Source organism: Falco punctatus (genome assembly GCF_963210335.1).
Source record: "Falco punctatus genome assembly, chromosome: 8".
In the NCBI taxonomy this organism is placed as follows: Eukaryota; Metazoa; Chordata; class Aves; order Falconiformes; family Falconidae; genus Falco; species Falco punctatus.
Window position 1 is genome coordinate 6,182,855 of NC_137588.1, and position 27,025 is coordinate 6,209,879.

The following is a 27,025-nucleotide window of genomic DNA, read 5'->3' on the forward strand; positions in this document are numbered from 1 at the left end:
CCGTATATCATTTCACTTCTTTTAAGAGGGAAGAGCCGTACAGTTGGACAAAATAATGCAAAGCTTAAACTAAAACACATTTGGGAATACTAGAGTTAAAACAAGCCTCAAACCACAGGACAGCCAGAGGCATTTGAACGTTCAGTTATTCTGCTAGGAAAGGCTAGGCAATGGACCTCTGCTCCTTGGGAAAATCGTAGGCACAGGAAAAGCTCTTAAATACGCAGTTCAAAATCATCCCAGAGCAGCTATTTATTATAATACAGCTTGAGGTCTAGCTCTAGCATCATCAGCAGCAGTTTGGCTAGACTACAGGATTGCAAGCTGGGGGAAGAGTTCCCCTGACATGCCTGTGGTCTCCAGCAGTCCCACGCTGTCCAGGGCAGTGCCTCTGGGGGACAGAGCTGCCCAGGGGTAGCGTGCACGATGCTACTGTGCCTTCCCATCAGTGGTGAGGGCAAGTACCTACCAGGGCACAGGGAAATGACTCTGACCTCAGGACTGTACGGGTACACTACATGGTGCCAGGCAGGACCTTGTGCCGTACTCTATGTCCATGGAGAAAAAAATGACCAGGGCAATCAACTGATCTGCAGACCTGCTCCAGGGCTGGGTGGGTCTGGACAGATGAGCAGCATCAATGGGCAGGAGTGGCTGAGCCTCTTGGGGCTTCCCAAGTGCAGACAGTCTTCTATTCTCATTTACAAGAGCTAACCGGGCAGGATATTTCTCTCTCACTTACCACTTTACCTCTCTTACATCACTTTTCATTCTGTTCTTTAGGATTGCAGTCCCACAGTACTGTCCCAGCCTGTTGTGTTGTTGATTTTTTGCATTACTTGTAGGGTGCGTGTTCTAGGAGTTCTACCACGCTGGTAAAGCGGCCTCAGCAATCCCCTTCTTCCCTTGCCATCATATTCCTGTGAACGGCTGTGAATCAGCATTGCCTCAAATAAGGAATGTTTAGTCAGAGGAAAACAGAAATGTGGCCCAAATTCTGTTGTTGTTACATAAACCCCCTCGCTGAACATGAACATCTGGAGAACATCTGAAATTTAACAAAGAAGGCCTGCAGGCAGAGGCATTTTTGACCTTCCCTGTAATGGAAGCATAAAAATTGAGACTTAAAGAGGTGAGTAAATATAACCAGAAATGGAAGACAAAATGGGTCCAGCATATCAGGTCTGATTTTGGCCCAAGCACTTGACTAAGGCTCCTGTGAACCTGCCTGGACAGTGAGCAAGAGTGGTGAGAGACAAGGCAACATGCCTCAACACATTGGGCACTGCTGAAAAATTCCTGTTGGTCCCAGTCTTCTGGGGAAGCTAGCTTGCTACCAGGCTGTTTAAAACTCTTTCTTCTGGGAAAACTGGAATTTAAAGGGAATGTTTAATTAGTCTTGTGGGGAAAACCGAAAAAACTGCAGAACTGAAGCTTAGAAACCAACACGTTCTGCGGGTTTGGGATTTTTTACCCCTTTCAGTAAAGGGAAAAAGCAAGGGCATGGCTGGGGGGTGGCAGCACACAGAAGGAGGAAAAATCCCTCCTGTCACCTGCTTTTTTAGCAAAAAGCTGTAAACCAGCCCAAACACAAAGAGCTTTCCCCAGCTGCCTTGTACACCCCTGCACTGACAAAGCCCGGCGGGGCTGTGAGGGGGGCATAACCCCCGGGGGGTGCAGGAGCTGTGCAGGGGAGGGGGGGGCAGCTCCTTTCCCCACCCTGCCTTACTGGCAGCCGTGCATCCCAGCCAGTGTCTAACCCAGGGGCCTGTCTGCATCGTGTTCCCTTCCTCCATGGATGATTCATACTGAGGACTGCGGTGGGCCACTTAGAAATGTTTCTGGAGCTGTAACAACAACTGTCTGTACTAGGGCAGATGTGAAGGTATTTTTTCCTAACTTCCCGTGGAGACGAGAGCGGGACAGCTGATTCAAACCGCAGCCACCCGCAGAGCCCGCCCAGAGGTGATCCCAGCACTGCAGAATAGTCGGTTGGGGAGCCCAACAAGCATCTCAGCTGAGATGCTTGGCCCAGGAGAGAGCATGACTAAGAGGAGGACATGAGACACGGGGGAAGCAAGGCAGTGCCTCTCTGTTACAGAAACAGGACGCGAATGTGCTCTGCAGTCTGGGGAGCAAGTGACTTTGCATGCATCCACAGGGAAAGGTTGCAACAAAACCCTGGGATGTACAGATGTGGCCTGGGAGCTTCCCCAAAGCTTTTATAGCTGTCTTAGGAGATAAACAGAGTATTTGGGGAGCACTGAACTTGGCAAAGCTGGATGAGATGTTTGATACTTTCACTAGCAGCCCTGCCTGCAGAGCAGCATCCCTACATGCCCATGGGGAGGGATGCTGGCCAAAAGTAGAAAGCAAACACAGCTTACCTCTGCTGCTGCTGATCACCATCCCTCTGCACTTGGTCTTCTGGAAACAACAGTACGTACTTGTGTCGGTTTGGTTTTTTGCAACCAGAAGGCAAATGGAATCTGCACAACCATTTCCCATCCTCTGAGACCTCGGTGCTCTTCTCGTAACATTTTTATGCACTATTTAATAGATGAAAAGAATTCACAGTATTTCTCAAATCCACGGCATTCAGTAATAGGCAGATTTGTGATGCAAAAGCAATAGATCTCTCTTCTTCTGTTCCTTACGGTTTTATGTGAGAAGTTCTGCTGGAGTCCTCCCAGATCCCGGCAACATCTATGCTACCAGGTGACTTTTGAATATTTGGAGCCCTTGAAATTCAAGTCAGACAAACTTCCCAAGAGATTGTGGAAAACAATTTATTTGGCAAATTTCCAAAGTGGACAATTTTTAGTAAAACACAGGCATAAAATAAAACCAACTTGTACAATTGGGTTTTGGATACAGAGTAAAGAGTTTGGGATGCCGATACCTCGCAATCACTGTTGCTTTCCCGGAAGCGCATGAATTCATAGCAAGAGCACCAATGGAAGCGCTGAAACAATCTCACCCAGCCAAACCACATCTTCAGCGTGGTCCTGGAAACAATTGTGTAAACACCAAGGGCCCACATCACCCATGTAGTGATAGCACCTTTGTCAGTATATCTGTAGGGTGTGAGTCAAAAACCCCAGCAGACAATGGCAGCCTTTCCCTTGACTTATCTGGGCTGTGGATGAGGTCCTAATTTGATATATAGTACAGTTAGTGGGTTCCCCTGGGGTCCAGGTGCCTAACTCCTAGATGGTCCTATAGAAACTACACCCAGAGAGCTCACTGGGAATTAGACAGCTTGGCACTTTTGGAATAAAAATTAAAAATATATACATATTAAAAAACCCACTAACTGGGCTCAGAGAGATTTTCCAGAATGGAGCTTGGACCATAACACAAGTCATCAGGTTATTCATGAGGTTCCTGGTTTCACTGTAGGACCATGAGATCAGTTAGTGAAGGAGTGCAGTTACATAGCTTCTTTTAGGGTTTCCTCCCTCCCCGGTGCTGCTGTCCATCTTTCATTTGGTCGGTGCCCAGCCTCCCTGCCCTGAATGGGTGTCAGTGCAGAGGGATGCTCCACCACCTACCTCTACCTCAGCCCTGGGAAGTCAATGCCCCATCCCATGGCACTGGAGGTCAGAGATGCTTCCACCCAGCTTGGGTAATGTAGTCCAGCCCTCTCTTGCCAAGCATGGGAGATATAAACCAAACCTGCCAGCCGTGACAATGATCCCCTCTCAAAGCTTGCCGAAGCGTTGGATGTTTCACTTGTAGCACAGCATTGGGTTAGGACCATTGTGAGCTGGGCAAGTGCTCAGCTGATGTATGAAAGAAAGAAGCAAATGAACATAAAACCCTGTATCTGAAAAGAGCATAATCAGCCTTATGAGACCAGGCTAGTCTTTAGTGGTACAAAATTCCTCATCATGATTCTTTCTTGGCAAAAAAATAGTGGGATGAGGTTGTTATTGGTGTTCTGACAGCTTATTGCTAGGTGTGCTTGTGTTTTCCTGCTGTGGGGAGGGAGAGGCAGTCACGGGCAGGGAGGGAAGTCTGAGGCTAACAGAGTGGAGATGCAGATGATGAAGCAGGGGGAGAAGGAAGGGGACTATGCACAGCCAGGCTGTGGCACTATGGCTATCTGCATAGACTCAGATTCCTCAAGTTGGTCAAGAATACTGTTATTTTTTTGTTTTGTTTTGTTGGTTTTCATTTTAAGGCAAGACAGAAGCAGGTATGGCCTTGGCAGAAACCCACCCAGATGCTCAGTCAACAGCTATCTTCCTGGAGACAGTTTGGTAGAAGACACCACGCAGCAGAGAGGTATAGTCAGGCACACGGAAGAGGTGGCGCTCCCCATAGACCACATCATAATCTGCGCTCTTCCCTGTGACCAGGACACGGATATTGGGCTCGTTGGCTCGGTTGCCCACTGCCAGCACGTAGATCTCGATGCCAGCCTGCTGAGTTTCCTGCACAGCCCTCTCAATGGCCTTTGCAGTGATGCCTTGAGAGTTGCCATCAGAAAACACCAGCACCCTCTTCTTTGCTCCAGTACGAGATGACCGTTGGTACAGCCCCGTGACGTACCGAAGGGCGGCATTGACGTCTGTGGCATCGTTAATGAACTCCATGTTATCAATGGCTTTGGCGATGACCGTGTAGTTGTACTGGAACTGAGCTTCCACTTTCTGCTGGTTCCTGCCACTGTACTGGACCACCGAGATGCGCACGGAGTCATCGGCAGGCTTGCCAGCCTCCAGGAACCGCTCCGCCAGCCGCTTCACGAACTTCTTGGTGGTCTCGAAGTTCTTGCTCCCCACGCTGGTGGAGCTGTCCACCAGCAGCGTGATGTCTGCCGGCCCGGCGAAGGTGACTGCAAGGGGAAAGGTCCAGGGTTTGTTACACTGCGCTGCTCCTCCTGCCTCGTCCACAGAAATCGGTGAAGGCACTGGTTGTCTCACAGGCTTCCTGCCTTGTCAGAATTGGGAAATCCCCACTCCCTGCGTATTTGCTAGCTTGGTGTCCTCTACCCCAGTGCTGTCCCATGCTTGTCCTTTCACTCTTTTTTTTTTTTTTTTTTTTTTAATGAAAGGCTGCATTCCCACATACTTGCCTGGCTTGGACAATCTAGTGACAGTTGTTGCTTAAATACAGCGTTGTCCTGGCACGCCTGGGGAACCACTTCATCTCCCTTGGCTAGCTTCTTTCCATGAGGAGTCTGAGGATTGTATACACTTCTGACCTGATGTGTACCCCACTAAAGTCCTCCCTGTACTCACTTTTCCAGAACCAAACCTCCCTGCCATGGTGCCGATTTTCCCTTGTGCTCCCACAATCACATAGCAATTGATCTCATTACCTGCCTCAGCTAAAGCCTGGGGGGGCTAAAATCTGGCACAGCCTCCTCTCTAAGTCTGAGGTGCCAGAAAAGCAACTGACTAGGCTTTTTCCCCAGGTGCTTTGGGCTGATATTTGTATGGAGACCCTGCAAGTGTCTGACAAGGCTTGCTTGCTTCTCCAGCCTAGGAGCCTCCCTGTTGTGAGAGGTGTCCAAGCCGTGCATTCCCACAAACACAAACTCCCGCTTTGCCCACTGCAGCGCCCACAACTCCTTCCTGTGGCACAAGGATTTAATACTCACTTGGGCAGGTGTAGTCCGGACATTTCTTCTCTGTTAAGAAAATTAGAAAGACTAATGTCACCAGGGAAACCACTTCTCCTATAGCTTCCCTAGGGGCAAACACTCACCTCTGTCACAGCCACGTTGTGCAAGGCACTGTGCAGAGGGTATAAACATGCACCGGAAAGCGCAGAGGTAAATGTGCACCAGAAAGTGCAGAGGTGTGTGTTTAAAAAATGCTATGGACAGATATGTCCTGCAGCAGGAGAGGACCTAGACCCAGCTGGAAAGTGTTCTGAGACATGAAGTGTCCCTTGTTTAACTAAACCTTGAATGCCGTTCTCTTCCCTCACCACCTGCTTAAGAGCATGACTGGGAGAAGGCAAGAGAGGGCAGCCTGCGTTCCTCACCACCTTCCTGACTGCCTCCAGCCACATCATCACCTCACCCACCTTGGCAGACGTACGAGGTGATGTTCTGCAAGAAGGTGTCATCCAGGAGCTCAGCATAGTTGTCCCTTTGTATGGACAGTCCTGGCCTGGTCGGTCTGCTTAAACAAGCAATGTCATTCAGGTGATCTGGATTTGGAGGGTTCCGGAAAATGTCACCTATCCCAAGGGAAACCACCTGCAGGGAAGTTAGAGTCCATCACTGGATGTGTTTGTCATTTAACACATTAATAAAATTGAACGCCTGTCACTTTGCAAGAGTGCTTCTAGTGACACGTGGCTCCCCTGCCCTAGCCTTGGGTAGCAAAGACATGGAGATCCCCAGAAAGCCTGCACTACTCTGATGCACAGCCGCTGGGCAGTGGTTCCCTGCAGGCAGGGTGCTCCCCCTGTGCCCTTACTGGTGTGACATCGCATAGGGAGCTGAGTGGGGTAGGGTCCCGCAGCGTGTCGGAGCGTCCGTCTGTGATGACAATGGCAACGCGCTTGTCAGAGGTGAATCTCCGCAGCAGGTTTTCCTTGGTGAACTGCAGAGCTTCTCCAGTGTAGGTACCCCCAGCTATCCAATTCAGGTTCTTCACTGCCCTGCAAGCACAGATACCAGTGAGCCTGCGAGCCCTGTCCCATGAATACTGAAGGAGCCCCTGGGAACATCTCTGACACATTTGTGAGGCAGGGCAACATCCCTGCATGGGGCTTTGGGTGAAAAACTGGCAAGCTCCTCAGCCTCAGCACCACCTACAATGTCACCAACCACTACTTTCCACTAAAGAACATTTAGCATCCTTGCAGCTGCGGGAGCTGCTGGCCTGGAGATGGAGGGTGTGAGGTAGTAGGTGTCCGTAGGTCAGGTCTCTGCATGATGCGTTGAGACCTGCCCCCCCCGACTCACTGTTTGAGTGCCCCGATGTTGTCTATGTTGGCATCCCCCATGGCCACCAGCTCTTGCGTGTTGTCATGGCTGTACTGCACAACGCCCACACGAGACTCCCCAGCTTCAAACTGTTGGAAGAAACAGAAGCCAGTTAGGGTGAGAAACCTCAGGGGGCCCTGGAGGCTCAGAAATCCTGCTGGTGGTTTGTACCAAACACCTTTGCTGCCTCTCCTCTGCCCCATTCCTTGCAGGAGCCCCAGCAGGACTGGATGTATGTGGGGACCAATTCAGTGAGCCAGGCAGTGAAACAAGACCCAAAGCCAGGTATCCCAGCTCAGCGGTCTCAACACAAACCACTGGCCATGGTGGGTAGCTAGGAATAGATCTGTTTTCAAAACTTCTGCTTTTCTTCCAGCACAGTGGTTTTGCTGCCCATCTCTGGCCTTTCTGCTCATTACCGTCTCTTTGCCAGCTGAAGAGACCCACGTGTGCCCACATGAGTGTCCAGTGGTGTGCTGGTGTGGCTTTACAGCCCTTGTGCTACGGATGTGTTTGGTTATACCTTAAGGAAAGGCTGGATCCTAAACATCCCTTCCAAACGACAGAGCTAAACGAGATTTCCCACACACAGCGGGTTATCAGGGAAGAGTTAGGGACATGAGAGTTTGTGTCCCTCTTCAGACTGGAAGACTCACTACTGGGGCAATATTGCTGTTTTGGGCTGCAAAGGTCCTTTTTTAGTAGTGTGCTTAACTGGTAACCTAAAGCCAAGCTTGGGGAAAAACAGGGGTGCCTGGCCATCAGGGAGCTAGGGTGAGTTGCAACACACCTCATGTGTTATCTGCTCCAGCCACCTGAAATTCTCATCAGCACAAGGAGACTGATGGATCAGGCAAATGCTTTATGAACCATCTGCTCTGGGACATGGAAGAAGAGTTCACAGCCACAGCAGGCAGAGCCTCTTTGCCCAGAAAGAGTGAAATGTCTGTATTTTGGGATAACAAACTGCTGTCTCATCTCTGTCAGTCCATGCATCTGGGAGAAAACAAGACCCACCTTGGTTACGCACTTGAAGCTAAGCCTTGTGGAGGCTCTTTGAAATGAGGCATCTCCCCGTTTTTATGCTTGCAGTGAAAAAATAAACATGTGGACAGAAGTGTATCCTGGCACTCAGTGGAAATCTCACCTTCACACGCTCATCCTTGCTCAGGCGGTCAATGACTTTGATGATGAAGTCCTTGGCAATCTGGAAGTTCTGCAGGCCAATGCTCTCCGAGCTGTCCAGCACGAAGAGGAGGTCGACAGGACCGCAGGTGCACTCTGCAGCAAGGCACAGGAGTGGAGGGGCTTGTGTTTTCTAGCTGAGCAGCTGGCTCAGAGCAGCCAGCTTTGCAGGGAGGCATACCAACGCAAGCAGCTGATGTCAGCCTGGTTAGTCCTGCCCAGGTGGGTGCCTGTGTCCCACCTACCCGCAAAGCATGCTGCATAGGAGACTTGAGAGTCAGCTTACTAATTTTTCCATTTGCATTTTGCTCAGTGCCCCTTATAAGACACGTAGCATTTCCAAGCTGTAAGTACCCTTAAAACACCCAGTAATTATTCCAAAACCCATTTCCTCATAAGCCTCCTCACTTCTTCCATTCACCCAGCCCAGGAGGGCAGAGGTGACGCTGGTGGGCCAGAGGAGGAGGCTGACTCAGCTTGCTCCCCTCTTTCCCATAGCTGAAGGACATCATGTGCCCTTGGCACTTCCCAACTTGGCGCTTCCTTGGACTGCAAACCCAACCCATCAAGACAGCATCAGAGAAACAAAAACCCAATGCATTTCTCTGCAGGCCAGCACAGGATTTGGAAGGAGGAGGACAGAGCTGGATCCGCAGCATGATCTGAACTGACGTCCCTTTCAACTGCAAAAAGGGAGGAGAAAATCCTCCTGCAGTTCGGTGGCACAGGGCACTGTGACGACAGTTTTCCAGTTGTAGGACCCAGCCACAGCAGCCTCTGAATCGATGCAGCCCCCCCCCTGCCTTGCTCATGTTCAGTCCCCCCTCCCGGGCTCTCACCACAGCTCTGTAGCAGAAGGCAAGGTGCAGGGAAAGGGAAGGGTGCAAGCAAGGAGAAGGGCTAGCAAATGCTTGCAGAGCAGCTTTGCCAAGTAACACTCACCGCAGCAAGCTAGAGGAGAAGGGAGAGAAAGAGAGAACGTTAAAAGGCTTGTCACAAGGGTTTCTCACACACTAACACAGACTGCCAGTTTGTGTTTCTGCAAACCTAAAGACGTCTGGTCCGGACCATTCTAGCTCATGGAGGTTTTCCTCCCATTTGAAACATCCAGATGTCACTCCCGTTTCAGATTGTGGTAGCACTGCATGCAGCTGAGCCCTGTTTCTGCACATGCTGAGACATAGCTATTCAAATAAAAATAAAAGCTAATCCTGGAGGGATTAAGGAAATTACCAGAGGATGGAGCTCAAACTCAGCCCCCTAAGTACCCTGTGTCCTTCCAGCACTTCACTGCTGGCTGTGGGCCAGAAACCCTTTGCAGCATGCGTGTACTGCTGCTCCTCATGGCAAGACACCCCAGAACAGACCTCCCCTTTTCTGAGGGGGAAAGTCAGGCCCTGCTATTTAAGAAAAAAAACCATTGTGAAATGGTCCACACAAAGATTTTACACAACTTTGCTTGTGTTTTCCCTGCAGGGTAATTGTGTATGTACAGAGCCACAGACACAGCAGATCACTGCAGCACGCACAAGTGAAACGCAGTTGCACAACCTGCTCTAGAGATCGAGCTGGAAGGCCGGGGGTCAAGAGGAAGGACAGCAATGTGCAAAAGATCTGCCTCTCTTGAGTTGCAGTCCCAGCTGCAGGGAGGACCTCCCATCCAAGTCTCCCCCAACTCATTGACTTAACTGTGAGTTATGGAAGGGGGGCGATGCCCGTGGCACCCCCCTGCGTGCTGCCTGGGGGCCAGAGTAAAAGCAAGGAGCTGAGCAGGGCGGGAGGAGAGGTACAGGGATACTCACAGCACATCTTCATGATGATGTCCAAGATTTCACATTCCTGAAAACAGAGGTAAAGAAATGTTTGAATAACAGTGAAGGTTCCCAGGTGCTGGCCACCCCCACCCCCCACCCCGCTGCTGCTTTGTGCCCTCAAAGCAGGTCCTGATCTGGAAATGGATGATGTGCAAGTGGGGAGCGCTACAGAGGGGGCCGGCTGGTGAGGGGCCAGCACAAAGGAAACCTGGCCAGTGAGACTCACTGGGACAGTAACGGGGGGCAGCCACCACCCAGCCCCAGCAGTGACTCCCTCCCAGGAGCCATCATGTGGGGCAGGGGAAGGACAGACCAAGCAAGCAAGCAGTACCCCAATCCCATCCCACTCACATCTGGTCCTGGTGGCCCCACAGGTCCTGGTGGTCCCTGTTAAACAGAAGCGCGGAGAGAGCAGTTACAAGAGCAGCCCAGTCCTATCCGGGGCATGCTCTGCTGATACCTTGCTAAGCGATGCAGAGTCTGGAAAAGTCTCTCTTGGCTTCCCAGTTGCTGGCTCGTGCACTGGGGTTTCAGCAGGCACATCTGCTTGCTTGCATGATGCCCTGGGGCTGCACGGGCGTGGGGTAAAGGACACCCACTTCCATGCACGCAGTGCCTACCGAGGTGGGAAGGCAAGCTCTTTCTGCAGGCAGTGAGCGCACACACCATGTGTGACATGGCTTGGCATTGCCCCCACAGCACCCAGCAGGTGGATGGGTAGATGGATGGATGCTGTTTTCTTGGGAGATGCCTCTCCCGTAGCCTCCAGGCCAACATGAGGCAACACAAGCAAGTGGCGACTCAACATGAACTGAAGGACTTCCAGGTTCAGGACGGCCACTTCAAAAGGCTGCTTGCCCGTACTGAACCTGATCATACAGGAATGCTTGGCTCATGAAAAAGCACAAGCATCTGCATTTTCTGCTCTGGTTTGGGATGAACATGGATTTCAGAGACCCATGTCCCAGGCTGCAGCAGCAGGTTTTCAAACTGCCTTGCTCCCGCTGTGAGCAGGGCCAAGCACCGCAAGCTTGTGGCGAGTCCTGCTGTTGGGAGCTCTGTCAGCCTGGCACACAGCGCTCATACTGCAAACCCTGCCAGGGTCTTTACTTACCGGGCGACCTTCAGGTCCCCTGTGGCCCTTTGCTCCTTTGATGCCCCTGGGGCCAGGGGTTAGGTTCTGGAAAGAAAACAAAACCAAATTCCACAAATTCATGTGTGTCAGAGTATGGTACCTTCCCCTCCAGATGTCTGCTAAGCCCTGCTTAACCATAAAAATGCTATCTGAGTTTGCTGTATCCAACCAAATGAGCTGGGACTTGGGGGGGTCAGGATGGACACTGGGAAAATATCCCTCTGCAGGGCACGGGTGCAACCTGGAAGCATGCAAAACCCTGCGGAGATGATACCTACCTCAGCCTAACAGATCTGGAGGTTTGCCAGCCATAAGCTGTAGGGCACAAAATTAACATCTGGAGAGAGGTCCCCTTGCCATAGACACCACTTAGCAGCCAAGGGCGCTTGCAGGCTTACGAAGTCTGATGGGCGCTGACCCACAGGCAAGGCAGCGTCCCAGATCCAGCTCAAAGCACTGCGTTCACAGAGAAAAATGATGCAGCTTTATACAGATTACTCACATCATTGCCAGGGTCTCCAGCTTCTCCTTCATCACCTTTAGGACCGACATAGCCTTTTGTTCCCTGAAAAACAGTATGTACAAAGACTCCTGTGGACAGCTGTTGTTAGCATGCTGAAGTCGGTGCCGGCACGCAGTGACCTTGTGAGAGCTGGCTTGAGAAGTGGATGAAGAGCAGTATATAGTCTCCCTAGCACCAAATTGCAGTGCTCTCAAGGGAGAAAGCTTCTTAGGTAGCTTTCGCTGTTACAGCACCATCCAGCTCCCCCTGGCTGGAACTCCCAACCCCAAACTCTGGCTCTGGGGCTGCATTGAAGAGCACTCAGCCCTGGCTGCTGCCCTCGGGTGTTACTACCAGCACACCAAGGCACAACACTTCCACCAGGAGCATCCGCTGCAGGGAGAGGTGGGCAGAAGGAAAAGAGGGCTTTGGAAGAGCAGGCTGCTTCAGGGAACTCATTTCACCATGCAGCTGATGGAGAGGCTGTAGGACCCAAACTACCGGCCAGGGCAATTTCTGTAGGGTGTATGAAGAAGCAGCACACTTACATTAATACCAGGGTCACCTCTGTCTCCTGGCCGCCCCTGAGGATGAAGAAAAGCAAGCTTGTTAGGTTGGACAAGCAGGAATAATGGTTTTACATTATTTCAGAGCAGCAGCACAAAAACTTACCGGGGCACCTGGGAATCCAACCGTGCCGTTCCCAGGAGGACCATCCTCCCCCTGGAAAGGAAGGAAGAAATATGTGAGATAATAAAAAGCAGATCCCTTAGATAGCATGGCAGCAGGGTCCTGCCCTCCTTGGACAGTTTATCTCCACAGCAAAATGTCTGTGCAAAAACCAGGTGACTGGTGGGTTGAACACTGGCACTTGCAGGTAAAAAGGCCATCTTGTTTCTGTGTGACCTGTACAGCCACTGAAAGGAGAGTGATGCTATCCGTCTCAGAGACTGGGGATATGGCCACAGACTGGGAACAAACTGGGAAGTATCAGGTCTTTGTTGCTGGAAAGTATGTCCCAAAATATGGTGCTCTGAGCTTGCAGATGTGATGCATATTCAAAAGCTGGCTGGTTGCAAATTTTCCCAGCATCTCATTTGTGTAGAACCAGCCTGTTGTACATCCTTTCCACATGGCATGCAATCTGCCCAGATACCACTCACCCTTTCTCCCATCAGGCCAGGGTCTCCAGGCAGCCCCGGTGCTCCAGGCAATCCCTTCGGGCCCTAGAAGGAGCAGAAGAACAATTCAAGCCTTGCACACTCTCCTTTCTGCTGTGAAGATGATGCCTTCCAAGTCACCCAGCTACCGTCACAAGCCCATCATACATAGGAGGTGTTTTGCTTCTACAAGAGCAATGCAAAGTCCACAGCTGGGCTTGGGATTCAGCTTGGCCCCTGCCCCGGGGATCAAATCTGCAGGCAGATTCAGGTGGTTACCCTTGGAGAGCGGCTCCCCCAGTTTCTGTGATGGGAAGCTATGTGGCTTGTGGTGTGGCTCTACCATCTCCATGAAACGGCCCCTGGGAGGTGGGGAAAAAGGCAGCCATGGCCTTAAGGACCCATGAAAAATGCCTCGAAGTGTCTGCCAGGAAGCTAGCACCCGAGTTTGTGCCTACAACAGATTTTCAAGATCCAAGGGATTTGGAGACAACTCTAACGGGCAGCATCTCCCTTCATTCCCCGCCCCCAGAAGATGTGGTGATGAAGCAGCACTGACCTCATTGCCGCGAGGGCCATCATCTCCCCTGTAGCCCTTGGGTCCTGGGGGTCCAGGCTCGCCCTAGGGAAACATAAAGAGCTCTCACAACAGGGACTTTGTCTTGATGTTGCTCCTGCCCTGAAGGGCTGGTCCCTTCATTTCATGATGCGGTGGGTGGGGGCATCTGCCTTGTGCCTTCCACCCATCGGTGAGTCACCTCCGCCTCACAAGAAAGGACCTATTGATAGGGGTTAGGGCAGGTGGGGAGATGCTTCAGGAGCTGTGCCTGGCTCCCCCCGTGCAGCCCTGCCTGCACAGGCTGCAGCTCCCCACGCTTCCTTACACCCTGCTTTCCCTGCAGAGCTCCACTGGAGGCAGCCCTGGCCAGGTCCCTGCTGAATGCAAGGCAAAACAACAAGCTTTCTGGCCCAAGGTGTGACACTGCAGGCATGGGTTGAACACCATGTGCTTTCAGTGACAGCTAGGCTGCAGGAGGGAAGAGCCTCTGAGCAGAGCCTCCAAAGCCCTGAAAGCCATCCCTCTCCTCCACACAGTCCAGTAACAGAGGACTGGGTGGGGGAGAGGACCAGAGGGGCAGGGATGATGCTTTCCAGCAGCAAAGCACAGCTGGGTCACGCAGTGGCATCTCATCAGCTGTGACAGAGGTGCCCCCAGGGCACAGAGCAGTTCTTGGTGGAGCACATCACCCTGAAGGTGACACAGACCTCTCTCCACAGAGGCCCTCCCCGTGCTTCTAGGCTTGGACACGTCTGGGTCGCAGCCAGGCTGGCAGAGGCCCTTCTGGGGCTCCAGGGAGCTTCTGTCCTCAGGAGGCTGCAGAGCCTTGACAGCATGTGCTGGAATGGAGCAAAGCTGTCACTCTGCCACATCCCATCTGGGCAGCGGCCGCTTGCTCCATCAGCTGCGGGTCTGACCAGAGACAAGAGAGGAGGCGGGAGGAGAATTTTTTTTCTCCAAGAGCTCCCACAGACATCCAAGGCAGCCCCTCCACCTTTTGCTCAGCGCCAACAGCCCTTCGCAGGGTTTACTGGCCAGGAGATTGGTAATGGTGGGGGGTAATGATTGGGTGACTATGCTCTTGCCTACGGGTCCAAACGCTCCATCAAGGCAGCATCTCATGAGGAGCTGGGTGTGCAACCAGTCCCCAGGCAATGGAGATGACAGAGTTAGGCAGAGGGAGGCAGAGAGCTGTGGCGGGATAGAGTGATGGCTCAGCAACAGACCCCTCCAGCATTGCTGCTGTGGGCAGCAGGCATGCCAGTTCAATACTCCCGACATCTGAAATATTTCCTGCGACAAGCCACGTTACTGCAGGCAGAAGACAGCACTTGCTCAATGGTACCTGAGCTTCAGCATCGCAGCAACGCATGCCCAAGAATTTCCTCCATATTTTCAGTCCATCAGCAGCACCTCTGACCTTTTGGGAGCTGCCTTCAGCATGGGGGCTCAGCCTAACCCAACTTTGCTGGTTCTCTCACCACCTGGAAGCTGAGGAAGCTGAGATCCCCTCCAGCTGCCGTCCCTGCTCCTCTTTGCATGACAGCGGCTGGGAGAAGCTGGTGCCAAACATCCATGCGTGCTGCGCACACCCTTCTTCCAAAGAAAGGTGTACATGAGGGCGCAAAGGGCTTAAAATTACACAGCACAGTGCAGATCACTGAACTGCTCAAAGGCATGTGACCTTATTTCTGCACAAAAGCCCAGAAGAGAAAAAGCTGGAAAGGAGGGACAGAAACTCATGATCACTGAAATCAGCCAAAGCTGGATCCACAGCACCCTTGGCTCACGCTGGCCGTGCGTGTCCTCGCTGTAGCACACAGCACAAATCCCTCGTGGCCCCAGAGGAATTTATGAAGATGCAGGATTTCGGGTTAGGAAATCTTTAGCAGTTCCCTGTCTGCTACCTGTCTAGGTATGTTAAGAACCGCAGGAGGGATGGGCACAGTGGTCAGGAAGGAAGTGCGACCACCAAACCTGCCCACGAGGATCGGGGAAAAAGCGTGCTGACCTTTAGCTTCTCTGGGACAGAAAGAGGATGAAAAGGAATCACAGGTTAGCGGGAGCCCTTTCCCCTGGCCAAGAGAAATATGGTCCAAGAGCCAGAGCCTGCAGATAACGTGGCTTGAAAAACACTTGTGTTTGCCATATTCTTGCTCTTGCCTAAGCCCAATTATGCATTTATTTTTAATTTGGATGAGCAGAAGCATTCTTCCTTAGCTTATGGAAAAAACGTCCTCACTTCATAATGGCTTTTGAAATCTCACTGGTGTGGTGGAGACGCTGGGGCCGTCACTGGTCTGGGCAGGCATCAGAGCTGCTTCTGTGACGCTTCCCTCTCTGATAGGGGTCTGACTGAAGTTCAGTGCTAGGGAGGGAAAGCTGGTGTCCCGCAGGCTCAGTGACACAGCAGGAAGACCATTCTTTCTCCTTTCTCCTCCTCTTCCTCCCCACCAGTGAAAGCTGGCTGAAGGCAGGATCTGTCCCATCCTGGCTCCCCACCATGCTTGCACAGCTTCAACTCCCAGTCTTGCATCAAATCTCCACCTCAACTCTGTCGTCTTCTGCACAGTACTTCTGCCTTGAACTTGAAAGCGGCTCCAGCCTGTCCCTCCTTCACTGCTGTCAGGCTGCAGCACCAAGTCCATTACATGCACACATCCAAAGAGCTGCCTTCCTACCAGGGCCACCTCCCAAAGTGACACCTGTCACCATGGTGGTGCCCAACAAGCTGGATGCTGCCAGATGCTTTTTGGTTGTGGCAAGAGCTCAGCTACAGACAGTAGGATCTGGATAATCCTCTTGTGTGAATTTAGTGCTCTTCACTAGCACAAGATAGGCTTGAGGGAAGCCCAACTTCAGGCAAGCACAACCCTGCCACAAGCATGTCCTTTCCTCCAGCTGCAGCATGGTCCAGGTCTGCCGTGGGGGTCACCCATACTGGTGACAATGTGAATGCAACAGCAGACCTTTCACGGCTGTCCTGTACATCACATCTCCTTCAGGGGTCTTCAATACTTGGTCAACCATAAACGAGTTCAAAAGTTGTCTCATCTTTGACTGCATGTTGGTCTCCATGCTTCACCTCTTGTGGAAGCAGTGTTCCACCAGTGTGGCAACGTTTATCTCAATACTTCCCTGTATCTCGGGCTCTGTCAAAACTCTGATGGTACAGGTAGGAGGGGAGTTGTCCCACAGAGCCCTAGCCAAGGGTGATGTCAAAGCATGCTTGCTCAGGTGCAAAGATAGCATTGGCCACTGCAATCAGTGCTATCGCCATGGAGGATTAACCCAGCAACACCTCCATGCCCAGAGTTACCAACTGGGAGCTAGGTCATTGGGAAGAAAGAGCCTTTAATTGTGCAGGGGACAGGAGCCTTCCGCAGGCTGGAGGTAGCCAGCTCTGCTCTCCAGAAAGCCCGCAGTGTCTGAGATCTGGTTTTTGAGGCACATGAGAACAAGCAGACCCCAGAGATCAGGAGGACCAGACCTTGCAGCAAGTAGACTTGAGGAGCACTGACTTTAGGACAGACTGTCTCTGCGGATGCCAGGGGTGTCAGGGACACTGCTGGGACCCTCACTGACACAAGATGTCTCATTGACTCCCTTGACCAAGGTGAGTAGCATCTGGCCCCAGGCCTGAACATTTTTTGTGTTGCTGTATGCACTTGCCAGTTTCCAAATCTGTCAGACATGTTGACATCTGTATCCATGGGACTGGGAAACGGTGTGGAGTTTGTTCTGTCCCCAGCCCAGAAGCCAAGTCTTTTTTTAAGCCCTGTTCATATTCTGAGTCCCTGCCCCTTTTCACCAGCTTTGCTACCTGGTCTGGAAGATGCTGAGAACTCGCCTCAGGATTCTGTGGCATCAGTTAAACCCCCTACTCCACTCTCCCCACTGCCCAACCACTTCTACCTGGGATCCAGAAGGTTAATCCAAGCTCTTACCTGGTCGCCAGGTGGTCCGAGGGGTCCTTCCCGCCCTTGGTCACCAGGTGGTCCAGGTTCTCCCTGAAAATGCACACAGAGGGCATGAGGAACTCAGAGAGGGACAAGCGTAGGGTCCAATGGGGAGCAGGGATGCAGCACTGACAGCACATGCTGGATAAACAGGCAGTCATCCAAACAAGGAGGTTTGAGGCAGATTCAGGAGCTGGGTTGGAAACTATCAAAGGTGTGTAGAGAGAAAGGTGGGCTAACATGGCCTCCTTGAAGCCATGAACATGGCCCTAAGATGAAGACCTTCTGAAGGATGGGAGTGCTTGGCTCTGGGTGACATGTTTCAGCCTGTTTTGTGCCAGAAGAGAAAATGCCTGGGGAAATCCATCTTGCGAGGCTTCTGCAAAATGCACAGACTTGGCCTGGGCCCCAAAACCATGTAATGTTTTTTCCCAGCCACACTCTGCAACCACGGCTGTGTTTCTAGAGCAGCTCCTGCCCTGGGCAGTCTGCACAGAGAGGAGCTGCTGTCCACGCGCATGGACACTCCAGGCTAGCAGCCTCCTTCCTCCACCTGCCTTCCTCCAGCCTGCTGTCCCTGCAAAGCTGAAGGGATTTCCAAGGCACAGAGCCAGTGGATGGGGAGGGACATCTTCACCTATCATTTCTGATGCTCTCCCCTCTCCTTTGCTAACACTCAGCACCCTGAGCCAGGTTAGGGCTGTTTGCAGAGAACTGACAGCCCAGGAGAGCCTGGAAAATCTGAGTCTGGGTGTTTTTGTACTCCAACAGCAGCAATGCCCAAGGGCTGGACATGGCTCCATTCTACTTTCACTTAATCAATGTGGAAATGGATAGCCTTCCACCAGTCCAGTAGAGTTGCATCCCAACAGGGCAGCAAGTCTGCCAGACCGGGGCTGGCTCCGGGGCACCTTCCTCATCTAGACCCATGGCCATGAACGAGCAAGCCAGGAAGGCAAAAGGAGAGTCAGGAGGCACAGCTCCCCATCCCTGCAGCCCAAGGGCTTGCTGCAAGCTCCTGGCAATTCAGAAGCAAGCTTTCCCTGCTGCAAAGTAGAGCATTGCACCTCACAAGGGTGCACAACTGCCAAGCACAAAATTGTGCACCTTACAGCCAAGCCACCCCCAAGATCAGCCAGCACCAAGTGCTGCAAGACAAGTAGGTGAGCGCTCTGCCTGCAGCCCTGGGACGTGGGGCTGGGCCAGCCCCCCACCTGCAGGGAAGGGAGACATCCAGAAACTTCCCGTGACAGTCACACCTGACTTAAAACTTTGAGGAAAGTGGCTGGAAGCTAAACGACCTAAAGCTGTCGTTTGCAAGCTAGAAGCTTCCAGATGCCTAAGCCAAACAGTAAATATAAAACACAACTTCCAAAGGGTGCCGGTGGAGATGTTTCTGGCAAGATTATGCAGCCTTGTGCTTGGACTAAAACTTGGAAGGAAGCAGCTCATCATCTGCTGAACGGTTTAACTCCAGGACACTGGCGTGCCTTCATCTCCCGCGCACATCTGCCCCGCACACCATGCACAGCGGCCATGCAGCTCCCCAGGCAGTAAACAGGAAGGGGCAGGTTGCCAGCAGCCCCCTGCCAGAGCTGCCCCCTCCCCCAGGCAGACCTCTGCCCCCCTTCGTGAGCTGGTGGTGGGTACTGGATGTCCTCGCTGTAGGGACAGGGGAAGACCGATACGGCGGTGGCTGCTCGGCAGTGCCGGCACACGGCTGGCCACCCACTGGGATGCTCTGGCTCCCACCACCCCCACCCTGCACAGCAGCTCCCCTCATGCCTCCGCGGTGTGCTTGGCGCCTCTGCCACTTGCCACATGTTTGTCCTGGCCTGCCGAGGGCTCCTGCCTGTTCCTCCCATGCTCACACTCGGTGACTCACCCCAGAGAGGTCGAAAAAATACTTTCCTAGTGACTCCCACACAAGAGGGGAGGGAAGGGTGTTTTCCCCTTCAGTCCACACCCACCCATGCACGCTGCCCACCATTAATGGCACCCATGGCCTCCTTCCTGAGCCACCGGTACCCCACACAGCCTCTCAGCACCTGGAGAAGGACACTTTGGCTCTTTGCTCTCCATAAACCGGTTTTTCAGCCACAAGGCAGGGCCTGACCACTCTCTGCCTGCTCTTGGCTTGCTGGGAACAGTCTCCTCTGGGTTTTGGCTGTTTGGTGATTAGCTGCTAGCATAAAGGGATGATTGCTGGAGGACAACAGCAGGTCCTCCCCAGGCCGACAGGTAAAGGCACTAAGCTTGCCTGCTGGCCCACAGGCTGGTGAAGTTAGCCCACTGGGCATCTATTTCCAGCCCCTGACTGCCAAGCATAACATCATTTGCAAGCAGACACTGAAAGCCACCTCGTGGATGCAGTTACCAGCTCTCCTCTTGGCCCACGGTCGCCTGGCGAACCCGGGGGTCCTCTTTCTCCATTGCTGCCCTGCAAAGAGATGGTGAGAACACAAAATCAGGACCTGCTCCGAGCAGGAGCAAAACCCTCCCTCATTGCCCAGCTCTGAGAGGGCTCACGTGCAGCCCTCCTCCTCCTCTGCAGGGTACCAGCCCCTGCCCGTGCCTTGCTGACGTGGTGCCTGGCAGCGGTGCCCTCACTTACCCGTTCTCCAGGAGGACCATCCATACCTGGAGCGCCCTGCAGAGAAACAACAGGGGTGGTCAGGCAGTGGGGATGGCTGACAAGCATGCACAGGGGGCATTGCAGGCAGTAGCAGAGGACTCACCTCATCACCTGTCTCTCCTGCTGGTCCAGGCTCACCTCGGTTTCCAGGTGTGCCCTGCATGAGCAAGCCACAGGGTACAAATGAGACAAGTCAGCAGGTTTCAGAGCAAAGCCCTGAGCACTTGTAGAACCTTAGGCAAGCCTGCTTCAAAGCCAAGGCTGGAGCAGGGGACCTCTCCTGTTCACAGAGGGCAGGGGATGTTCATGCACGGGCACTTCACTCACCTTCTCTCCAGGGCTGCCAGGAATCCCCTGTCGGCCTGGTTTTCCATCGTCCCCAGGTTCCCCCTTCACAAGAACATAAGGCACCGTCAAGACTGCATCCAGTGCCCGGCAGTGGATTTTGGCTCCCATGGCACAGAGGCTGTCAGGAGCCCCGGTGCACCCCAAGCACCTTTCTGGGTTGAGGTCTTTCCCCCATGAGCTCCCCATCCCCAGCAGATTGACTCCCACTCCACCTGGCCAGTGGGTCACCTTTTCGCAGAAGCCCCCCAGTATCTCAGGGATGCTGGTGGGCACCCACTAACCTTGGATATGCTAGGAATCACAGTGGCCAGATCTGGGGATCACACCAGTGATGGGCACTGTCCTCTAGCATAGGTTCGTCCCCAAGCAGTGTAAGGGGGTCAGCAATGGGTCAATTGCCACCTCTCCCTCTTGCAGGAGAAAGGTCCCAGCCCCCCTCCTTCCATGTGAAGCTGCGCAGAGCAGCTCACCTTTCCTCCCTTGGGTCCATAAGCACCAGGATCACCCTTTGGTCCAGGCGGGCCTTGAGCTCCCTGTTGAAAATAAAGGCAGCATCACTGAAAACCAAGCCAGCATCACTATCTGTGGGGAACTGGGCATCAACCAAGCATCCCAGCAGCTCGACCTGCAGCTTCCCAGTGGGATGGACAGGAGGCACATGTACTCAGGAATGATTCAGGGATGATGTGGCACTCCTGCACCATGGAGCTGTGCAAGAAACACTGTGGCCACATTGCTGAAACGCTGCAAAACTGAGCATGCTTCTGCAGCTCAGAGGAAAAAGGCAGGAAAAGATTGCTTTGGTTGGACCGCAATGATACTGGTGCCACCATGGATATGTCATCCTGGCAGCACGAAATAAGCAGGGAAACTAGAAAAAAGCAATGTCAGAATAATGTTTTCTGGAGCTCTCCAAAAATTTCCAACATTTTCTGGGTGGCTGGTCACAGCAGGTTGAAATAGGTTAATTCTGGGCTTGCCTGTCTGGCACTGAGCTCTCCTTTGCCAAGTCCTGGTGCTAAATGGCCTCCAGCCAAACACTCCCACATCATGCAGCTTCCCAGGCAGCCCTGCGCACTGGGCAGCAGCTTCCAGGCAAGGGCAAGGCAGACTGCCCAGGGGACACCCCCAAGGTGCCGTGCCAGGGATAAGCATGGCATGTCTAGGGACATATTTCCAAGTGTTGCAACACCCTCCCACAGCTCCCCTTCTCGGGGGCTCCCCATTTCTGCGCACCACCATGCAGACCTGCTGCGCTGGTTCATTCTCGTGCAAGGGGCACCCACAGGGTACATACGTCAAATCCAGGTGAGCCTTTGCAGCCAGGTAACCCAGGATATCCAGCTTCACCCTGTCAGACAGACAAAGCAGCAGTTCCCATGAGTGTTGACTGTGGGAAGACCCCATCCATCATCCCAGAGCCCTGAAAGGGACATCCCAGTCCTGTCCCTGGCTGGCCGGCTGACAGCCCCAAAGGGATGGAGCCCCACTGCCCTACATGGGACACTGGCTTCATTCCCAGACCCCACAATGGTTTTCAAGGGAGAAAAGCCAGGGTCCTCAGGCTAAGCAAAGTGCCCCAGAGTAGAGATTTACCTTCATGCCATCGATGCCATCGATTCCACGCCTGCCCTTCTCACCCTGAAAGGAAGAATAGGGACCATGAAGAAGTGATTGCCAAAGACCTTCTCCCTCAAGGTGTCAACTAGAAAGAATAAACTGTGCGAAAGCAGAGGCTGACCTTGGCTCCTTTGGCTCCTCTTGAACCCTGCAAAAGAAAGGAGAGACATGTGAGACCCTCATGCATAGCAGATCCATCCGTGCACTGTGCTACAGTCCCCACGCCAGCTCAGCCCCAGGGTGCAGGCATTCCCTGTGTCCCTGCACACCACCGGTCTCTCCTGTTCTGCCTGGTTGTGCTGCTGCATGGTGCCTGTCTGGTCCCCAAGGCTGTGTCAGCTGCAAACTGGCTGATCCTGTTGGATCCCCACTCCTGGCAGGGGCAGTGCCGGCAGGAGGGATGGATATGTGGGCACGTACCAGACCCCAACACCACGTAGCTGCAGGGGCAGCCTGGGGTAACCAGTCAAGGGGACACAGAGGTCTTCCCCTATCTTCCTTGCTGTCCTCACCTTTTCTCCTCGACTTCCTTTGTCACCCTAGAGATGAAAGGAGAGAGGAAAACGGGAGAATGAAAACAACGGCAGCGCAAAAACCAAAGCCCACCTAGGAACCATACCGGTGACCCTGCAGCCCCACGTACCTTCATTCCTTGGTATCCAACAGGTCCCATGTCCCCTTGCCTGCCCTAGAGGACAGAAGCATGGTGTTATGAGGGCAGATACTGTCACCACTGTTGCCATGGAGCAGTTTCCCCCCCAGGCTCTTGATGTGGGGCTCAGGCCCCCGCCACTATAACCTCCCACAGGAGGCTCTCCCACTCCTTGCTTGCCCAGTCTGGGGGCACAGGATCATTGTGGATGGCAGAGGGGACCTGCTTTCACCTCCAACATCTCCAGCCCTTCCTGGGGGTGACGGGAAGACGGGTATTTGAGGATACATCATCTGGGATGAAATAGAAGGGTGGAAAATCCTTGGGAAGGAAAAATGCATGGCATAGGGTTTCCAAATTGGGAATGCACAAGATGAGTAACTGCACACTCACACGTTTGGGAGAAACACACCTCCCAAGAATAAATGCACCTAGTGAAAAAAAATAAAAAAAAAAAAAAGGAGGGGAGAAATAGTTTCCTTGTGATATTAGCTTATTATTTACGAAAGGTTTCCCTGTAACACTGCCGTGCTTGTTGTGTCAGAGGACGCGGGAGGGAGCCCAGAGTCCACCCCTGGGCTGGCACACATGAGTCAGAGACGTGTCCTCCAGGAGGAATGGCTATTTTGGGTGAGGAAAAAGGAAGTCTTGTAGCAACAGGGGAGGGGGCTACCTTGCTGCCCACCAGGAGCGACTGCTTGGCAGGATGGCTGTGCAGGGGCCCTGACAGCTGGTCCTGACTCCACTGACTGGCCCATGGAAACAGGGGGATGCAGGAGCAAGGGCCGGTGAGGATGCACCCAAGAGGTCTGGCCAGAAGTGGCCAAAAAATAGCCCCTGCACAGAGTCACCAGGGCCAGTCCTTTACTTACTGGTTCTCCAGCATCTCCTTTCTGGCCTGGAAGACCTGGCTTGCCTCTTTCTCCCTGCAATGCAGGACATAAATAAAGTTAGCTCATCATCCCCAGGAGCAGAACAATGGACTGTTGAAAAGAGAGCAGGGAGGATGGTAGCAGCAATGCTCCATGGATGTGGGGAGCAGATGATCCTGGCTGTATGAGAGCATGGTGTGGATCCTCATCCACCTCTCCATGGGGCAGTGGTGGGGTGTCAAGGACCCACACCCCACCGGTGTCTGAGCATCTCCAGTGAGCCCATCCCACCACGCTGGTCCCATAGCATGGCTGCAGCTGGTGCCTCACCTCATTGCCCGGATCACCAGCAGGTCCGGGGGGCCCTCGGGGAGGCTGCAGGAGAGAGGTACAGGTTAGACCAGCCACCAAGGCACAGCCTGGGTCCATGGGGATGTGAGGGAGGGGACAGGAGGTCTCAAAAACTCAACTCACCTGGCACTCGAAGGAACAACACTTCCCAGAGAGAAGGAGAAAACAGCATTAGAGGCAGTGGGCAGCACCAGGGCCAGGCTGCACCCTGCTCAGGCTGGCAGGGGCCAGGGCTGTGCCACCAAGCACCCGCTTGGCTATGGGTGACCTGCAGGGGATGGGCTCAGGCACAGGATGGGGGGAGCGGTGCTCTGGGGGGCACTCACCGATTGCTCTGTGTTATCTTTCTGCAAGAGAAGAAAGGAAAGAGAGGGGGTTTGAGAGAGACAGTTGAGCCTGGGGAGGGAGCAGGCTGAGGAGAGGGTGGGCAGCGCTCACAATCATGTCGATGATGGTGTTGATGGTTTCCTCCACATCGAGCTCCCGGGTCGGCTTCAGGCTGGTGGCGGTGAAGTTGCGGCGGTAGCTATGGTCTGTGGCAATGATGTTGAGCCGCTGGTCCTAGGATTGGGGTGTGGGGAGGGCAAACTGAGACCTGCAGGTACCCATGAAGGACCCGTCCCCAGAGGCCACCCTGAGGACCTGCATCCTCCCTCCGTGGAGGGGCTCTGAGGGGCACTCAGAGGCTCCAATGTCACACTGCGGGTCCCTTAGTCCCACTCAGGACCCCTGCAGGGAGCATCCCTGCGACACGATCCCTACCAGGTGGTTGGGGGAGATGGCAACAGAGAACACTTTTATTCCCAAATGTTTGGCTTCATTTGCAGCATCATCCAGGCCTCCGCAGGGCTCCTTGTACCCTTCCAAGGGGTGTCCATCAGTCACCACGATCAGGTATTTATTCTCCTTTTGATGGGAGCCGCTGCAAGGGTTTAAATACAGGATTTAACGTTGCAAGGATTTAACAGATTTAGCTGGAGAAGAGTGGCTTAGGCATCTCTGTACACTCACCCTAGGCAGCGCCCCAGCCTATGGTCAGGGCATGCCACATCCCAGCAGAGCTGGAGCATCAGCAACCTGCCATCCCTGCGCCTGTTTTTGTGCCTAAGTGACCTCCTCTCCCACTCTGGGGGCAGCTCTGCACAATGCACAGGGATGTCCTAACCCAGAAGCTCCCAACCTCCATCCACTATGGCCATACCACCAGCATCGCCCTCTCCACCCACCCTGGACCTGCTGCCTTACCCAATGAGCAGCTCCTCGATGCCCCGCTTTATGGCACAGTCTGTGTAGGTGCCCTTCCCAATGTAGTTCACAGCTGAGACACGGTTCTTCAGCTCACTCTGGCCGCTGGGCATCGAGGTGAGGCTCTTGATGAGCACGACCTCATCGCTGTAGTGCAGTGCCCCAGCATTCCACACCAGGTTGCGGTCACAGCGGTAGTACCTGCATGGACACACCAGAACACACGCTTTCAACATCTTCATCCGTGTCCTGCTACCACCTCCACTTGCCTTGCACCAGCTTGCCACATAAAATGGAAATCCTCTGCCAAACATCGCAGGGCTTTGCTAGGGCTTCCTGCTCTCCTGCAAGGCCAGGATATGTTTCCCATGCAAAGCGCAGCCATGGGGCCAGGGTAGTTTGTCCAGCAGGTGGAAGGGCAAAGGGGTGCAGCTGGTGGGCATCCATAAGGGTCAGACAGTTTGGCAGAGAGGCTTCCCGAAGCGGTGCCAGGCTGCAGTGGCTGGAGCTGGGCAGGAGATGCTGAGCCAGACAGCCAGGTGCATGTCTGCAAAGCAGGTAACCACTGAAACACCCCAATCAGGACTGCGGTGAGTTTTCCACTGCTGGATGTATTAAATCAGAGGGATACATGCCTCTGAAGGATGCTCTGATTCAGAGACAGATAAGCATGGGAGTTGAAGCCCTATCCTGTGCGCTGTCACAGCCTGCTACCCGTGACTCCCTGGGACAGAGGCATCATGACTACCTGTGCTTTGGCCAATGCACCAAAAAGGGTCTCGTCATGACATTAGAGCCAATTCCCAAGGGATATTGTTGCACAGCTTCCTCACTTCTCCAAGCTCATCTTCTCTTTACTCAGCAGGACCTTTCTCAAAGCCACCTGAGTATTGCCTACTGCTGTCGCCCCCACCCCAGAGCTGTCGGTTGCCTCGCCATCACCTATGCTGACCACGCCATGCACACTGGGGGAGCCAGAGCATGGCATGCATGGTGGTGGCTTGCATAGCCATAGCAGGTAGAGAGCAGCAGAGTGGGCGCAGGGGTGTTTGGGGTGGGCTTGGGAGGTCCACCCACATGCAGCAGGGGCTCTGGACAAAGCCCAGAGCCTAGCTTAGGAGAGAGCCATGCTGCGTTGACGTAGGTCTGGCAGGTTGTTCCCAAGCACGAGGCTCCTGGTCACTGAATGCCTCGCAAGGTAGCTCTCCTGCCTGGGCAATGAACAGGTGAGCTGCTAGTACCCTCCCAACCTGCCCTGAGGTGGGCACCTTGCCCCTCCAGCTCATGCCGCCACTGGTGCAGCACTGGGACAACCCCACAATGCCCCTCTGGGCACCAGCAAACATCTGCTGCTGTCCCAAAGGGCTCAGAAAGACCTACATGCCTCCAGGACTCGTAGTGCTCTTGTGCATCCCTGGTTTTCCTGCCAGCAGGCAAGCCATGGCCTTTGCCTGCAGCTCTTCTCAGCATCACCCCCCTCTGGGATCTGGGAGCTTTGGCGCTCCTGAGCATCCCTGGGTGGCCTCACCCTGGGAAAAGCCAGGGTCAGACCTGGACCGGTGGCTGCAAGGGTGGGTGAGGAGAAGGCAGATAAAGGGCTGGGCAGCAGGGTGAATCAGGGGCACCCACAGCTGGGTTCCGTGCTGCAGGGTGTCCTGAGGTACGCAAATTGCGAGGGAGGGCTTGCTCCATGGAGTGCCCATGCATCTTGGGTTTAACACCAGAAGTGCCCTGTGCTACCCGAGCACCTGGGTTGTTCTGGGCCCAAGCAGCCAGTGGCACAGGGGTCAGCGTGGCTTTGGCACTACAGAATAACCACCAGGCCAGCCGGAGGTGGTGCGGCTGGAGTGCTGTGTCTGCCACTCCGGGAAGCCCTTGTTTTCCCAAGGGTGGGTGCAGACAGCTCTGCTAAAGGTACGCTGCTGCCCTCAGCTTGGATGGAGTATAAAAAGGGTGGCCACAGAGCAGGAAAGGGAGGAGACACTCCCACGCCCCCTCCCCAGCATCCCTGCTTTCTTCCTCTCCCTCCATGGACG

General features: G+C 53.6%; 1 protein-coding gene and 1 long non-coding RNA gene across 2 annotated transcripts in view; one reads left to right on the plus strand and one right to left on the minus strand.

Moving 5' to 3' along the window:
- On the plus strand, nt 1-3,290 carry LOC308068505. Its single transcript, XR_013929982.1, has 2 exons — nt 1-613; nt 846-3,290. It is a non-coding gene; the product is annotated as an uncharacterized lncRNA (long non-coding RNA).
- COL6A1 (collagen type VI alpha 1 chain) overlaps nt 2,776-27,025 on the minus strand; it is a 25,593-nt gene continuing 1,343 nt past the window's right edge. Inside the window, exons 3-35 of the mRNA XM_080399225.1 lie at nt 24,990-25,190; nt 24,507-24,666; nt 24,183-24,305; nt 24,071-24,091; nt 23,868-23,888; nt 23,724-23,768; nt 23,394-23,447; nt 22,513-22,557; nt 22,382-22,408; nt 21,991-22,017; nt 21,846-21,890; nt 21,547-21,600; nt 20,720-20,782; nt 20,229-20,291; nt 20,005-20,058; nt 19,881-19,916; nt 19,644-19,706; nt 17,255-17,317; nt 13,308-13,370; nt 12,752-12,814; nt 12,261-12,311; nt 12,137-12,172; nt 11,589-11,651; nt 11,066-11,131; nt 10,303-10,338; nt 9,940-9,976; nt 9,080-9,088; nt 8,100-8,233; nt 6,932-7,041; nt 6,441-6,624; nt 6,043-6,217; nt 5,612-5,641; nt 2,776-4,843 (exon numbers count right to left, since the gene is read on the minus strand). Coding sequence (XP_080255351.1) covers nt 4,233-4,843; nt 5,612-5,641; nt 6,043-6,217; nt 6,441-6,624; nt 6,932-7,041; nt 8,100-8,233; nt 9,080-9,088; nt 9,940-9,976; nt 10,303-10,338; nt 11,066-11,131; nt 11,589-11,651; nt 12,137-12,172; nt 12,261-12,311; nt 12,752-12,814; nt 13,308-13,370; nt 17,255-17,317; nt 19,644-19,706; nt 19,881-19,916; nt 20,005-20,058; nt 20,229-20,291; nt 20,720-20,782; nt 21,547-21,600; nt 21,846-21,890; nt 21,991-22,017; nt 22,382-22,408; nt 22,513-22,557; nt 23,394-23,447; nt 23,724-23,768; nt 23,868-23,888; nt 24,071-24,091; nt 24,183-24,305; nt 24,507-24,666; nt 24,990-25,190 — 2,833 coding nt within the window. The 3' untranslated portion in view covers nt 2,776-4,232. The remainder of the gene's footprint in view (nt 4,844-5,611; nt 5,642-6,042; nt 6,218-6,440; nt 6,625-6,931; nt 7,042-8,099; nt 8,234-9,079; nt 9,089-9,939; nt 9,977-10,302; nt 10,339-11,065; nt 11,132-11,588; nt 11,652-12,136; nt 12,173-12,260; nt 12,312-12,751; nt 12,815-13,307; nt 13,371-17,254; nt 17,318-19,643; nt 19,707-19,880; nt 19,917-20,004; nt 20,059-20,228; nt 20,292-20,719; nt 20,783-21,546; nt 21,601-21,845; nt 21,891-21,990; nt 22,018-22,381; nt 22,409-22,512; nt 22,558-23,393; nt 23,448-23,723; nt 23,769-23,867; nt 23,889-24,070; nt 24,092-24,182; nt 24,306-24,506; nt 24,667-24,989; nt 25,191-27,025) is intronic.